The 17,563-nt window shown below is 31.7% G+C and overlaps 1 protein-coding gene across 2 annotated transcripts; it reads right to left on the reverse strand.

Moving 5' to 3' along the window:
• Positions 1 to 10,605: 10,605 nt before the first annotated feature.
• Positions 10,606 to 17,306, reverse strand: LOC111897598 (probable LRR receptor-like serine/threonine-protein kinase At5g63710). 2 transcript variants are annotated; one of them, XM_023893552.3, is made up of 11 exons: positions 16,975 to 17,306; positions 15,432 to 15,605; positions 14,993 to 15,131; positions 14,675 to 14,746; positions 13,298 to 13,438; positions 12,996 to 13,061; positions 12,766 to 12,836; positions 12,525 to 12,668; positions 12,074 to 12,415; positions 11,293 to 11,687; positions 10,606 to 11,150 (listed from the first exon to the last, which is right to left on the reverse strand). In XM_023893552.3, exons 1-11 carry the CDS (start codon positions 16,985 to 16,987, stop codon positions 10,839 to 10,841), a joined length of 1,869 nt encoding a protein of 622 aa, XP_023749320.1. In that variant the 5' UTR covers positions 16,988 to 17,306; the 3' UTR covers positions 10,606 to 10,838. The 2 variants fall into 2 exon arrangements, with proteins under 2 accessions (XP_023749320.1, XP_023749321.1); XM_023893553.3 differs by lacking the exon at positions 16,975 to 17,306 and adding an exon at positions 16,509 to 16,864.
• Positions 17,307 to 17,563: the final 257 nt, after the last annotated feature.

Below are 17,563 nucleotides of genomic sequence, written 5' to 3' on the forward strand. Positions count from 1 at the left end.
TCAATAAGCATTGTTTTTCTGAAAGTTAAGTTGTTTCTGAATACATGTCAAAGCTAGTGGGAGAATAAGTGTTATGTTTTATAGTAATCATCATGATAGTGGGAGCATAAAAGTTATGATTGTATGATTATTATGGAAAGTATTGCAAGTTGGCAATATTAATTATAGAAAACAAGAGTTATACCTTGCAAAGTCATAAGGGTTGTAAAGTTGTTTTGCTATAATTAAGGGAGAGAATATTATGCTTCATTTCAAATCTAAAGGATTAGGTTGAGAAATGTTAATAAATTTAGTCAAAGGTACATAGTGTGTTCTTAAAATTTCGATTATGATTACGGCATTCCTCTTCATAATTCGAATTTTGAGAACATAGCTAATAAAACATTATGCATCGTGTCCCATACGCTTTGGGTAAAGGATCGATTGCAAATGCTTGACCATTCTAAAATTTTCCAAATGTCTAGCGCATTTAGAAGGAAAAAGGACAAGAATTGGTTTTGACTAAAATAATTAAACAACTATCAAAGGACAATCCAAAGTTTGACGAGGATTGGTCGCTTGTGAGTAGTTGGAAGCATGGTATTGGATGGACCATATCGACATTATTATGAATAGAAAAGATTATATTAAGAATGAGTTGTCATATGGAAATTATGGAAATGTTTCCATATTGGATGGACCATATCAACATCATTACGAATAGATAAGATTCTATTAAGAATGAGTTGTCATATGGAAAATATGGAAGTGTGTCCATATTGGGAATTGAATATTAAAAAAAAATCTATGACTAGATTAGAAACTTTTATGCAAAAGGATGTTCAAAGGAATGTTCTTTGAGTGAGAGACATCATATCTAAGGAATTGTATTGTAACAATCTCCGATAGAGGACTTTGTAATTTCATTGGCAATAGTCTTTGTGACTTTGGTGCAGTGATATTACAAATGGATCGTTGCATAAAATGTTAGAATCTAGCATATTCTATAAGTGGCAAGAATTTGATATTCTTACACTTATGAAAAGGATTTGGAGTTGTGAAATGAGAATGATTGGAAATGTGTTCAATGTGATCTATTTCACAAAGTAAGAACCATAGGTAAACATTGTGTGCATGCTAAGAGCATGGGACAAGTGTAATAATTCAAGTAAGAAGTTGATTACCCGAAACGACAAATAATGAGTAATCGATATGGTGATAAATAAAAGGAGTTTTATTTATACTCAAAGATTTGAGGCCATATGGGATTAGTATTATTCTTGTGTTTCACTTTGCATGTTTTGACTTCCAGAATAATTGAGTTTATTAAGAATAATCGAATTATTCAAACGGACCACAGTTAGTCATACGTTGGAAGTAAGTATGAATGAAGACTGTCATGAATTGGTTTGTAGATTGTCTAGAGCGTATTAGACATAGCAAAGGTTTGCTGCAACGTTCATGAGTGCTTATGAATATGATTTGAGCATTGGATTAAACCCACGCTCACTTGGATCACTCCATGAAATTGTATCACTTGTGATTGGTGAGACGGTAACATCTTATATTCTTGAAACCGAGATGTGTGACTTGTATCTTGCAAATCGGTTGCACATTGATAATATGTAAACGCACTAGTAACTTGGTGTTATAAAACATATTGTTGTGTGTGATTCGGTGAGTAAGTGCAAGCAAGCATTGTATCAAAGTTTATCCGTTCCTTTTATCCAAAGTAGGATAAAAGCGATATCTTTGGGCCCCTCGATGATTTAGTGATGACAAACGTAAATGCTCGGTCGGGCTAGGGCTAATTTGATTTGTTCAATTAGTCAGTCGTCATAAATCGGGAATCGAGATATAGTACAAAGAGAATGATTTGAAATCATATCTTATATGATATCTAGAATGGAGGAATATATGATCCCTTATCTAAGGACACGCGTATCTGATAGGATCAGAGTTGACAGCGGCTTTGGAAAGCTACGATTGCATATCAGGATCTGAAGTCATACGCATAATAGTTATTAGACTTATCCAAGTGGGAGACTGTTGGATTAGTGTCTAAGTCCATAACTATTTTGGTATGTACTTGACCCGATGGTGCATGGTCCTTTTGGGTTGCCTTCACCAAAGCAACTTGATAGGATGAATTATGGAGAGAAAGGATTAAATATGATTTATTAATATATTATGAGAATAATATATTAAAGGAGAAATCATATTGTTTAATTAATATTAGTCAATAATTAATTGGTAATTAGTTTTGTGACTAAAAGAAATTAATTGAACTTAAGGGACTGGAATTGTAATTATAAGATAATTGCAATTTGGGCCATGGATTGCCTTTTATTATAAGGTGGACGAATTCTATGGGGGAAGCCCATATGAAATCATCCAAGGCCTTAAGGAAAGGGCTCCATGGGTTGCTTAGGGCTTAAGCATCCAAATTAGGGTTTCCTTGTTAGATAATCCTAACTGCCTCCTATATAAAGAGATCCCTTATGACCAAAAATGTGGCTAAGACTTCTCTAGGGCTTGTAGACGTTTTGGGCAGCCTCCATCCTCTCTCCTCTTCATCGAATGCTAGATATTGTGCCAAGGTTTTCAAAAACATAAAGAACATTCGAAACCGGATTATATTGAAGAAACTATAACCACTCAAATATTTACGACACACCCAGTAAAACACTATTTAACGTAAAAAGTGAAATTCCAATAAAATGTATTTTAGCCTTAAGTATCTAAACAAAAGTTTTAGAGTTCGTTAAATTGTAAACGTACATAAAAAGATCGCCCAAATTAGACCTCGTATGAAGAAGTTACGAATTTTCTAAGTTTCGTAACAGTAGTAGAGAGCTAAAAACTCGAATTGAAGATCGAGCGATATTTAGCTAATGCAACCTAAACGAAAGTTGAAGGTCTCCACAATAGGAGTAAGATGATAAAAAGACAAACGAAAACCGATGTCGGATAAAGAAACTATGAATTTTTAACGGACTTTAGCAGTCCCGGCCTATTAAAAACATAGCATTAAAAATAAAGTCAAAACTAGCCGACGGAGTCTAAATGAAAGTTGTAGAGCATAATCCCACATACGCGTGGATATAAAGAACGCGAAAAACGGAGCCCATACACGAAAATTACGGAATTTAGAAGTTGGAAGCCATGATTACGCCCAACATAATTCAGGAGTACGCCCAACGTACTCAGGTGCAGGGTCGAGTCCCATCGGCTGCAGCTCTACGTCTAGCTAGACTCGAGTCGTAAGCCATGACGCAAAGTTACGCCCAACGTAACCGAAGTACGCCCAGCGTACTCCGGTAGTACGCCCAACGTACTCGCATTTTCAGCCCTATAAATAGAAGGCATAAGCTCCGGATTTTAGCACACATTTCCCAAATTCACACTTACTCTCACACACTTACAAGCACCAGAGGCCGTCCTGACACCCTTGATTTCCGCACCCGAGCCCCCGACGAAGGTTCTACGCTACCGAGATCCCCGAGAAGCTCAAAGACGCAGCTTTCCGCGGTTGAAGTTCTGCTCGACTCTAGTCCCACTCTCTTCAAACCGAACAAGTGAGTTCATACCCCTACTTTTCAAGTCTTTTCATGTTTTAGGGGGGGGGGGGGGGGAATACAAGTACAATACAAGAAAACGTATCGTTTTATATAAATGCAACATCTATCTCATTATTATTCGATACCAACATCTTACTTTACGTGTAAAGTTAGTATATCATCAAGTTATTTTCACCAAATGGAACTTACTTTCTTAAAGACTATAATGGGTATAGTTTGCGAGTTATTCATGCATTCTTACATATACATCTTGAAAAACGAAATACTTTCTTATAAAGTGAAATAAATACTTTCTTATCGTAAATCTATTTATACTAAGTGATGTGAGATATTCAAACTTCAACGTACTTTTATGTATGCATTTCAAGTCCTGTATTATAAGCCATAATCTCTTGGAGGGAGAGCGTGATACTTGTGTATAGATCTATACGGGATTGACAAGCCCGCACCTAAACTGTTAGCTACAGTTAGACCGGCAGGTCTAGGATGACAAATGTCATAACACTACAACACCTGAAGAATGTTGTTACAGGCAGTCTGTGTCAATAGTATGGTTATAAGACTCACACGAAAGTATAAAAACAAGCTTAATTTACGAGATTCATACATGCATTCAGTATTTACATTATTTTGAGTACAAACTTATCTTTATCATTCAATTACGAAAAATACTAACGCCCTCCAACTTTGGGAACTTTTCAAACTATATATGGAAAATATTGGATTTTCTGAAAACCACGTTCATTGATTTTCTTCCATAAAGACATTCTTTTCCATACAAAACACTTACGAACTCACCAACTTTATTGTTGACACTTTTTCGAAACCACTTGTATTTCTCAGGGAATCAGTAATACAGGTAACTACCAGCTTTTGAAGAAGGAACGCTAAGGGCGTTTATTATTAAACATTTTACATCATCATATTGTAATATTCTTTTGGAATCATGTATAACGCAACAACGTACGTTTTTATTATATATATATATATATATATATATATATATATATGATGGTTGTGTTACGTTCTTTACAATATTCAATTGTTATGGTACTACGTGAAGTCATCCACCCCCGAATGTTTCCGCCATTCTGGTTTGGGGGTGTGACATTTTCTGACTTGCAAGCCATCGACTTTCACTGGAAAGGAAGACCCGATCGTAGTCATGGATTGGATCTCAGAAATGGAGTTAGCTTTTATGACGTGCGGTTGCAGAGGCAAGCTGCAAACCACCTTTGCAGTGTGTCAGTTCCGAGGAGGCGCTATGCACTGGTGGAATACCCTAGGGAAGTCTCTAAGCCCCAATGAGTTCATAGTCCCTTTCATGAACATGATTTTAATACAAGTATCGATTGAAGTATTAAATATATGTTTACGTGCGAATTATTTGATGTTGCCTGAGATACTTGTTAAAGAACATACCTGATTATATATGCTGATTTAGGATAAAGAGTAAACCTAAATTAATTATGAGGAATATTGGGTAGTGTTTTCTTACGAGTACGAGTAAATTATACTTAGAGAATAAAATCTTAGTATATGTCATTGATCCGGGAGCATGGATTATACATAGTCATTGTCTCTAGTCCGAGAGTATGGATTAGGCATAATCATTCATCATTAATCCGATAGCTAGTATGGATTAGTCATTCGTCCCTAGTCCGAGAGTATGGATTCGGTAAAGTCGTTCATTTATGATCCGGGAGTATGGAATAGGTAAAACGGCTAATCTTAGGTCCGAGAGTATGGATAGTCTCGTTGTGAGGATCGACGGGGTAGGATAAGAGTTGTTTATATGTATGGTGAAATTGTATATTTTTTGAGTTTTATACTATATATATGGTATAACATTATGGGATTGAAATTCCTATGTATTCACCAAGTTTCCCAACTTGACCCACTCAGTTTATTTATATCACAGGTGTTGATATGAAGTCACATTACACTGAGAGATTAAGAAGATATAAATCACTAGTGATAATGACTGTAAGTTCTGTTTATGCTTATGTTTCTGTATTGAGGATGACATCCCAAATGTTTTAAAATGAATAAAAATACTTTTCTTCGGAAGTGCTTTGATAACGTATTTATCATGCTTTACTGGGAACAAATTCCGCAACATTTTTATTAAAAGAGGTACTCTGATTTTTATAAATCATAAACATTATCGGTTTTTTTTGGTCGTGAAAATGGGGATGTCACAATTATGAATTTAGTTTTGACTTTGAGGTTTAAAGTGCAAATATGATGTTTTTACTGATTTGATTTTAAGGTTTTAACTTGTTAGAAAAACTGATGATTTTGAGGTTTAACTAACATAACTTTGAGGTTGTATTGGTGGTGGTTGCTGGAGGTGAACGAGGATGCTTGGTTGTCGAATTGAATTTGCTACCTAATCTTTGAAGGGTAGTGGTCTGGTCAAGGAAAAAGATGAATAAGACGGAGGGAGGGAGGGTAGGAGGGGGGGGGGACCTACATTTTTTTTTTAAAATAATTAATTATTAAATGAAGAAAGAATTAAAATGGGCAATATAGTCTTTTTTTAGGTCTGACATTACCAAACGCACAACTAAAATACATTTTACGGACCATCCGGGTTAAAAAAAATTAGAGACCAAGTGTGTAGATTACCCCGAACTATAGGGACCATTTGCGTAATTTACTCTAATAATAATAATAATAATAATAATAACAACAACAACAACAACTAGCGGAAAAACCCAGGCTTCGCCTCGTGCCGTTTTTTGTGTTTTTATGAAAAATATAAAAGTTTTGACTGTAAGGACCAAAAGTGTCAAAATGGCTAAAGATTTAAAGGGGTTTGAATTAGCAAGTTTTTAGAAAAGAGACCAAAGTTGTCAATTCCTTAAAGTTTTTATGAATATATATATATATATATATATATATATATATATATATATATATATATATATATATATATATATATATATATATATATATATATATATATATATATACTAGGTATAAGACCCATGTATTACATGGGTTCATTTAAACAAAAAAATTAAATATAACAATTCTAAACATTTGAATTTTGAAAAAGTTTGAATTTATAAGAAAAATGAAAAAAAATATTGAATTATTAAAATTAATTTTTTTTTCTCTTTTAAATTTGAACAAATAATCTACCTAATAAAAGACTCCTAATTCTGCCAAGCCAATATTATGTTTTTCCCGCCTAAACACAATTTACATCAGCACTTCAATCACCCTTATCACATCCCTTAAAACCAGCAAGTTCATAAATCTAAAATCTATAGCGTGATTTTTGCAGCTCTTTATAGCGTGAATATAGGAATTCCAAATTCAAAATTTGAATCCCCTATCTTACATATCTCTACCTTGCTTCTTCTCATAACCCTAGCTCCAATTACATATCTCTTGCTCTCTGTTATCTTTTTTGGGTGTGTCGTTGCCTACTTTTCTTTTTGGCCGTTTTCCATGGTCATTAATGGTACATATCTATCTCCATTGCTTGGGTTCCGGTCTACGAGGTTTGATAAATCCCAAACGATCCATCAATGTTCATCAATTTCCCCAACGCTTGAATTTTAATTTCCCAGGTATGATTTTTAGGTATATGTTCATCGTTTTTTTTCCATGTTTTTTTGTATTTTGATTTTCCAGATCCAAACTAAGATGTTGAAGCTGAAGCACGAACTGATGATTCCATCACTTACATAAGATTTCTTTATGGTGGAACTATGCTCAAACCTTACTTTTGATTTTACTTATTGTTGGAAGACATCGATAACACATAGTAAGGACATTATATATCGAACTTTTGTTGTTTGTTTGTGTTTCTGTTTTGGTATTTTTTTTTCTAACTTTTACTTACTTTTTAAATTTCCATTTGAACAGATTCTGAAAACAAAACTTTTGCATCATGAAATACAAGAGATGAAGTATATTGGAGGTCTTGAACACATACAAATTTACTTCCCATTCATGGCGTTATGCAAGTTTAATGGGGGTTGAATAAGGTTGTCCCTATGCCCACCAGGTGTTCGACTAAATGTCAAGGTGAGTTTCATTTTTTTGACTATTTATACAATAATCTCAAAATTATATTCATACTATTTAGGTTTGGATTTTCTTGGTTTATTCACCTGATTAGATGAGACGTTTTAAATATTCACAACCACCAGTCCACCACCTTACAATGTTTCAAAGAATGGTCTAATTCCATTTACAACATGTTAATCAAGAAACTTTAATGACTTAATTCATATATCTTAACATTTTTCTCTAATTGACCATATGTATAAACACATTTCTAGATTAAGTGTATTTTTAAATTATAAAATTCATAAAGATTGGAGTTGGCAGATATGGAGGTCGTAATCCGGAAGAAACATATATGAGGCAATAGAGAAACAAAGATGAACATGGGGTGCAGGGCGTTTTTATTTTTTATGGCTTTTAGTTTTTTTATTTCTTTTTTATGGCTTTTAGTTTTTTTATCTAAAAAGTAAAATCAGTGAAAAATGAAGGATGGAAGTAGAACTTCACAGGTGTAATACACAAAAAAGAAAATGCCCTAGAATAAACGAAATAACTTAAAAAAAAAGGAGCAAAAACTATAATAGCCATCACAATCAACATTGTATTTGAAAATAATACCATTATCACAACATTATAATCAATATATGGGTAATTTTTTTAAAGTACAATGTCCTAATAAGATTTTTTTTTGAAAGGATGATGTAATTAATGAATAAAAATAATAGCAAATTGTCATGGCATGAATTCCACCAAAAAGGCTAAGATGGTCATTTTCACTAAAATCTGCAGAAGTTATTATTGAAAATTTCATATATCTCTATTCAATGGTGTTATGTTTCTTATATGAGGTACATGAAGCTTCTGTTATGTTTTAATACATTGCAAATTTCCATTTACTAATTTAACTTTAGGAAGGTTTTGACAGTGCAAGAAAGGTGTTTAGATTAAACTGTTAATTCATCTTTCTAAATATTATTAAAACTGCAGTAAAGGTTGCCTTCTATTAACCGGTGAGATATTAATTTATTTCATTTAACCATTGCCCATGATTTTTTTGATAGTTTTTTTTTTGTTTAAGTTGGCAATTTTATAACACATTCATGGGTGTGATTTTTAGACTTTGGAGCTTTGATGGTGATTGTAGCTTTGAATCTCGATAGGGGTTTATTTCATAGTCAATCAAGGATCGAGGTAAGGATGTCCCTTTTAATTTTAGGTTGCTTATGATGAATATGTATTTCAAATCTGAAGTTGATTGGGTTTCAAATTGGTTTTTGTGGTTAGTTAATTGTTAACCTAAAGTTAACGATTAGATGAAACATATTTCCTTTGAAGGTTATAACTGCTTCTATACAAGGAAATATTTCCTTTGAAGGTTATAACTGCTTCTATACAAGGAAGATACAAAAACTATTCAAAATGGATGTTGTTTATAGTTAATTTTTGTAACTTAATTATTATTCTTTATATATGTAATTTTCACTAAAATGTTATAATAAGGATGTTGTTTCTTGAATTTTACACTTTTTATATGGACCTATTCTAGGTGAAGGTGAATAACTGAATATCTTTCGGGAGATGACGGGCATGCATCCAAGTTGTTTACAAGGTGTGTGTGTAGTAGTAGATCCAGAAACCTTGGTCACCTTTAGATAATTTGTTTTGGTAAGTTATAGTTATTTATTTGCGATAATCTGTTTCTGATATTTGGTTTTCAATTATCATATTTCTTTTTTCTCCTTTTTTTTTCTTAAAATTTTCGAAGAATTAATGTAAACCTCCTCCATATTAAGGTAAATTTAACACTTCCAGCAGAAAATTGTGTTTTAAGTGATTCTGTTGAGTTCCGAAGGTTTTTAATTATGTTTGTTTGACAAGATTTTATTTACCCTATTGATTTATGAAATTCGTATATATGTCTCAGTTATATCCCCATCATGAGATTTTAGGTATGCATTAGTTTTTATATTTAATACTGATAAACAATCTTGTGAAATTTGAATCTAAAATTCCCGTTTTCCCCACTCGAAGGGTTAATCTTGAAAATCTCTCATGGGGTGCATTTACTTTTTTTTATACGACACGACCTATTAAATATTTTATATAGTACTTAATTAATAAACATTTGAGAATATAGTTATCATCGCACAACGAATGAGAAGGCAAACGGACAACAAGTTGCATTTACTAATTAATATAAAACTATTATTATACTTATATCTTATTAGTTTAATAAAATTTTATAAATCTTTTACGCGTGGTTTCCACGGGTTATAACCTAGTTTAGGTAAATAAACAAAGGAAACTAATGAAGTTTTAATTTAAGAATGTTGAAATTAGAAGGAAAGTTAATTATTAAAATTGATATGCATTTATTATTATATTTATTGCAATTATTATATTTAAATATTATATGGAGTTTAATTAAATGGAAAAAACCACAAAATGTCATGTGGAAAATTTTTAATTGAAAATAACCACAAAATGACATGTGGCCAAATGAATGAGAGTGTGACATGTGGCAAAATGATTTTCATTTATTAGAGTGTGTGTGTGTATATATATATATATATATATATATATATATATATATATATATATATATATATATATATATATATATGTGTGTGTGTGTGTGTGTGTGTGTGTGTGTATTATAATAATAATAATAATAATAATAATAAATTATAAAAAACTATTTAAAAAAATTCAAAACTCTTTTTCATGTGATTGATATTAAGAATTAATTAAGGGTTAATTAGGAATTCCGGATACAATTAATAACGAGATACAAAGGGTCTTTGGCCTAGCGGTAATGAGTGACTCTCTCAAATGAGAGGTCATGGGTTCAAGTCTCACTAGGAAACATAGATGGTATTTAGGATTAGCTTAGAAGTAGGATAATTTGCCATTTCAAAAAAAAAAAAAAATAATAACGAGATGGTAGGACATTTTCTTTTAATTCTTAACAAGAAAAAAAATATAAAAATCTATCACTATTAACAAGTAGTCAAGTACCTATATTAATTCGTGTGTTCTATAGAAATCATATTACGTTACAAAACGGTATAACCAAGAAAACGTACATGTCACCCAACAACAGAACTACAAGTAGCATAGACATTTGTATCTCACGTAAGTTTACAACGAGCAAGCCCAAAACCAAATACACTAATTAAACTTTATTACATTTCACGTAATATTTTCTTTAAGTATACCATTTTACTTTCTGAGTTTCGAGTTGGGTCACTTTCATCTGGCTCGTGACAACTGTATAGCTTCTTGATCGAGGGTCGAGTCGTCACCCCATGCAAACTGGTGAGACATACGAAAAAATTCTTGAACCCTAACTTCTTCTATTTGTTCCCATTCTGCCCATCGCTCCACCAAATCCTGTCCTCGAAGCATATGAATGACATCTCCCATTTTTGGACGATTCTCTGGTGAACCTTGGGTGCATAACAAGGCCACCTGAAGCATTGTTTCAACTTCTTTTGCATCATAAACCGTGAGACTCGGATCCACAATGTCACTGATCCTCGTTTCCCTGAGCAGTTTCTTGATCTGAAGTTGCAAGATGATGAATCAACAAGTAATCTTTACGAAGGGTGTTTTTGTAATTCAACCCATACTCGAAAGTAGCAAGAAGGTGAATTAACAAGTTCTTCGATCTCACAAACACATCTAGATAGAAAATGGTACTTACATGATCAAGAAGGAGAACATCTTCCTCATCTTCAAGGCGAGAAAGATCCACTGCACGTTGTCCCGTTATAAGTTCCAACAATGTTATACCGTATCCAAAAACATCGGTTTTCTCTGAGGATTTTCCTGTGGACAAATACTCGGGAGCAATGTGTCCCATTGTCCCACGTACTTGAGTTGTAATATGAGTGAGATCATTATCTACAAGCTTTGCTAACCCAAAATCCCCAAGAACAGGTTCAAATTCATCATCTAAAAGAATATTTGCAGCTTTCATATCACGATGAATGATCTTTGGAGTACAATGCTCGTGCAAATACTCTAGGCCACGAGCCGTACCAAATGCTATGCGTTTTCGTGTTGCCCAATCCAAGGGTTTCTCTCCCGGTTTCAAATCTATTGTCGATAATAAAAAAAAAAATTCCCATGTTAAATGCAAGAAATAACAATTTAGTATCCTACTTTCATTTCTTCAAGTTACAACATTGCATTTTGAAAATTCTACCCTAAACAATTTTTCCGATATAACTGGGTAGATTTTTCAAAATACAATGTCACAACAAGAAATAAAGTGAAAGTACAATGCTATAACACACATTTTTTTCAAAGTACAATTCCTAACTAAGAAAATAATTTTTTAATGAAATAAAATTAGGGTTCTATAATACACAAATAAATAAAAGTACGTTGCTATCTCTTTTCCTATTGACATAAATATCACTACATGTCCAATACATGCCAAACACAGTACAAAAACGTATAAAACTAAAGAATCCACATACCTCGTAGGTGATATGCAACGCTTAGATTTTGCATAAATGGATAAATAAGTACTCTTTCATACGATGTTGTAGAAAACCCAATCAACTTAAGAAGATTGCGATGAACTGCAACACTTATCAACTGAATTTCCCTCAAGAAAGCCGCCTCGCCACCTGGACTCTGATAATCTGCGAGTCTTTTAATCGCAACTTTTGTGTTATCTGCAATAACACCCTTATAAACTTTCCCAAAACCTCCTCGACCTATGATATTGCTTTCATTGAAGTTGTTGGTTGCCAGCTGTACTTCCCGCCATGAAAATCTTTTAAGTTGCCCATATGAAACTAAACTGTCATCTTCACCTGCAATATGAGCAATGTATTTTATTTGTTACATATTGCTATTATTGGTAAAATAATGTAACTACACTGAAATATGAGTAATATGATATGAGTGGAAGCATTAAGTAACCTTCTACATCAATGAATAAGTCACGTTCAAGTTTGGACATAAGCTTGAATCGGTATAAAAAGATGGCTCCTAACAATAAAAGCACGAGAGCAGCACAACCAACGCCAAAAGCAACCAACTTTAGTTTTGAATTTTTAGTAGAACCTATGAAAAAGTAAAAAAAAAAAAAAAAAAAAAAACGATTTTGAGTCATAGATATAAAACTTTGAAGGGAAAATAAGTAATAATGAATAAAACAAACCTGAAACAGAGGAGCCTGAAATGCAAGGTTGCGGAAACGTGGCACCACAATCGAGAGATGTTCCTGTAAAGCTGAATAACATGATAATTAATAAAATAAAGGTTAAATGTCTAAAATACCCTTCAAGTGACAGGATTGGTAAGGGGCTCAATTTTGTATTTAGTAGAGGCGATAGAAAACTTTTAGTATAAAAAAAAAATCATAAATTAAATAAAAAATATATTCCTTACTTGAATACATGAGTCGAGAATAACTTTTCAGGGATTTTTCCACTTAGATTGTTGCCCGAAAGATCTCTGGAAAATGAAAATAGAGTTCTTCAAAAGCAATAAGAATAATAAATCGGACGTGCATTTTATCGAACTCTAAAGAAGCGTTGACTAACAACATTCATATATAAAAGTCAACAAGATTTCGTTGTAGTGGCATTACATATGCACAATTTTTTATACATTAAATGTTGGACTTATTCAACTATTTCTTGCATTTAATTCTATAGCTTGGAAGTCAAAAGGGAGGAAGAAAATCTTACAAATATTTTAGGTTTGAAAGTTGACCCCAAGAGGCTGGAATAGATCCACTAAACTTATTTCGTGTAAGATTTAGATTTTGTAAGTTCACCAAGCTACTTAGATCAGGCAACTCACCTGATAGCTTGTTATCATGTAAATCCCTGCATAAAAACAGGAAGAAAATCGGAGTTATTTTGTTATGAATATTATTTTCTAAATAACAAAAAAAAAATGTACTATAAGGTCATTGGAGTTGATTTTTACATATATTAAAGAAGCATTGGCATTTGGCAATTATACAAATTGCAATCACACATCAAAGGAGCCTCTTTCTGAAAAGATAAAAAATTTAGGGGAGTCTTATAGATTTGTTTATATAAATAACCATAAGGTGGGTACTAATTTAATCTATCAAAGAAAAAAGTCAATATTTTGGCTTTAGATAGTCAAACCTTGTGACTTTATACCTAAAAGTCGGCATATGTTTTCGTGGTTTTATATTCAAATGTTTCTAGTTAATAAATCTTATATATATTTGAATGTAATTGTCAAGCTTTTCAATGTGTCAGTAGCATTTCTCTTTTTCAATTCCGAAGTTAACAACGAGTGGCTTATTTGACACATCAAAAGTGTAATGGTTCATTGTTTTTAGACAAGTGTAGTATTATTTCAAAATTCGTTTTGCCAAATTTCTAATGTAATAGGCTTAACACAATGAAAATTTGGTAAATCACCATAAATTATTAATAAATAACTCTATCCTACAAAAAAAAAAATTGACTTTAGGGTATCAAACCGTTACTTTAAAATTAAAAGTTAGCATGCGTTTTTTCTAGTTTACATTCCGAAAATGTCTCTAACTTAACAACTTTTTATTTATTTAGAAGTAGTTATCAACATTTTTAATGTGTTAAAAAGCATCAATCTTTTTGTCAATTTTAAAGTTTAATAGCAGCCTTTAGAAAGGCGTAGTATTATTTAAAAGTTCATTTTTTTCACCAAACGTAGTACGCATAACACACTTAAAGTCTGTACTCTGTAAATCACCTCAAGTTGGTTATAATTTAGTCTATAAAAAAAGTCAACATTTTGACTTTAGAGGGTCAAACTATGTGAGCTAAATTGAAGAATCGGCATACGTTTTTCTAGTTTTATCTCCAAATAAATCTAACTTAACTACTTTTCATCTATTCTAAATGTAATTTTCAAGCTTTTCAATTTGCTAAAAGCTTTTTTTTTCACAGTTTTAAAGTCGAAGAGCTGAATATTTGACACATAGAAAGTCAAAATTTGACTTCCTTTAGATGAGTGCAGTAGCATTTAAAAGTTCATTTGTTCACCAAAAACTTAATACAAATTGGTAGTCAATAAGAGTTTTAATCGAGTATGACACTTACAAGTAAGTCAAAAACTTCAATTTGGTTATCGAACTTGAAAGTTTCCCAGAAAATCCAATTGAACCCAAGCTCCTGCATATTAATGCGTAAAAAAAGACAGTTATATTTATAAGTAAACTATGTCACCATTTTTTTGTACAATAGGGCAAACATTACAATTTTTTGTCCCACCCAAAAAAGGCAAAATGGGACAAGACTCTCTCTCCTCTTTAAAAAAAGACATAAATACCCTCCACATTCTCATAAAAAAAAAGCCCTAAAAAGCTTATCCAATTTCATAAAGAAGTAACCATTGAGGAAAAACACAAACAAACGTACAATGATATGACGTTTCCATCTTTCTGATCACATATGACATGTGACCAACTATAGCACGGGCTAACTACAAAGTAACCCCAATCTTGAATGTTCCCATTGGTATCCTTTAGATCCTCTAGAAGCTCCATTAAAATTTCCACTAAGAAAAAAAAAACATCATATCATCTAGATATCATAAATATACTTTCATGTATTTGTGCATTAAAGTTCACCCAATTAAAGCATTGCATTTTCAGTTTTATTTTATTTTTGTTTATTAGGACATCCAACTTTAAAAAACGTGCCCAATTAAAGTAGAAAAATTGCTTTGTATTTGAATGACACTATTATAATTAGGTAGATTTTTCAAATTACAATGTAATACAAAGAAACGAAAATAGAATGCTATAATATTCAAATAAAAAAAAATATAAGGAATTTAAACATGTTAATAATGCACCTTCAACATTGGGCTTGTAGTCAGAAGAACAATGGCTCAACAACAAAAGCAACATAATGCATTGAACCAACAACTTCATATGAAGATGCCAATAGTAACATGGTACATATAAGTGAGTTGATTTAATGTCCAAGTGATGGTCTTCTAAGAGCCCTTTGCATTTCCTTGATGAATCTGTAAATTAACACATTCAAGATAACACGTCAATATTTTACTAAATGTAAGAAACAACAACGTACTTTCATTTATTTGTTTACTATAGCATCCTATTTCCATTTCTTTCTATTACAATATTTTACTTTTAATTTTTTCTTATTAAGGCATTCTATTTGGAAAAGTTTTACCCAATTATAGCATTGTTCGCTTATTGTGTTCCTTTCGACAAAATGCAAGAAGTATCAATATACTTTTTATTTGTTTATTATAACATCATGCTTTCGTTTTTTTCTATTACATTTTTGTTTCTTTTTTTACTTATTAAAGGCATTGTACATTGAAAAGTCTACGGAATTATAAAATTCTACTTCGATGCTTCCAATTTTCTTCTTATGAGAATATTGTACTTTGAAAATCCTTACCCAATTATAGCAATAAAATTTCCTTGTATTTGGATGAGATTGCCATAACTGTTTAGATGATTTAGAGTACAATGTTTTAATTCGACAAAATGAGAGTAAGATGCAATAATGAAAAGAATATATGAAAGTATGTTGCTGCTTTTTGACATTTAACCCTTTTCAAAGTTTAAAAAAATCCACCAGTTATAGGAAAGAAAAATTCTTTGTATGTGAATGACATTTCTTAATTAGTTATATCTACATTTCACAGATAGTAAGGTTCAAAATTTATAGCATTTAAGACCCGTTTCTACATCTCTAAGCAAGTTCTCAAGCAGTTGAGACATTTGACTTTTGAGTTAAAAAAAAAAAAAAAGTTAAAAATTGACATTTTTAATGTCAACTAAGTTACTTCTGTAACTTCAATTTGAACTAAATGATTTTTTTTAATTATATCCGATAAGTAAGATTATCACTTGGTTAAAACACCAATTGATTGACTTGATCAAGCAGGGTTTACCTTCTCCATAAACTCAAGAACCCTCTTTGACATCTCTGCAAAATCTTGATTTTCTCACCAATTTTTGTAGTTGATTAAAAATTTAAATATTAAATCATAAAAGAAGCCTTGGTGCATCAAATTTTGCCTATGTTGGGCTGACAAGAATTTTCTTTTTCCTAGGACAAAACAAACATTGGAAGTACACCTTTTCTTAAAAAAAAAAACATCTGGAATTGTTAAGAATTAAGTACAGATTATTAAATGGAACTTAAGAATTGTTAAGATTTAAGGATATATTATTTAATGGAACTCTCAGGTATTGAATTCCAACTACCGCAATAAGACCAAACATGAAAACCCCACAAAATAATAAGAGCAAATAAACATAATTAAAACACTTTGTTAACAAAAAGAACATATGAAACACAAACACAGACAAAAAGGGTGTTGTGTGTGAAATGTTTTAAAGCAAGAAAAAGCTTACTTGGTGTAGCCATGGATGTTGGAGAAGAGGGAGAATCAAGAAACAGATGAAATTATTAATAATAATCACACGAATCATGATTTGAGAGTTTATTGATGTTTGTGATTGATGATGTTTGTGTAAGTGTTGAGGACCTACAAAGCATTAGGTGCAAATAATTGGAATTGGAATGGAATAGGAACTAAAATTAGGGAAGAAATGCCAATTCTAATTCTAATTCTAATTCCATTTCCGAAATGTGATTTGATAAGGCAAGTTGAATGTTGAAGAGAGTGTGTGAGAGTAAGAATCCCACTCAACATTAAAACAAAAGCAATCTTTTTGTGAGAAAAATGGATGCTTCTAATTGATATGAGATGCTTTAAAATAGTACGAACTTGCATGTGGAGGATTTTGAATTAAACTTTATTAAATATATATATATATATATATATATATATATATATATATATATATATATATATATATATATATATATATTCCTTTTCTATATATATAAGTTAAAATGATTTTCTACAGAAATGTATTAAGGAATTTATTATTTTTTGTTTCTCTAGCAAATCATGATCAATGACCCAAACAATAATGT

The sequence above is a fragment of the Lactuca sativa genome, chromosome 5 (genome assembly GCF_002870075.4).
Source record: "Lactuca sativa cultivar Salinas chromosome 5, Lsat_Salinas_v11, whole genome shotgun sequence".
Lineage (NCBI taxonomy): Eukaryota > Viridiplantae > Streptophyta > Magnoliopsida > Asterales > Asteraceae > Lactuca > Lactuca sativa.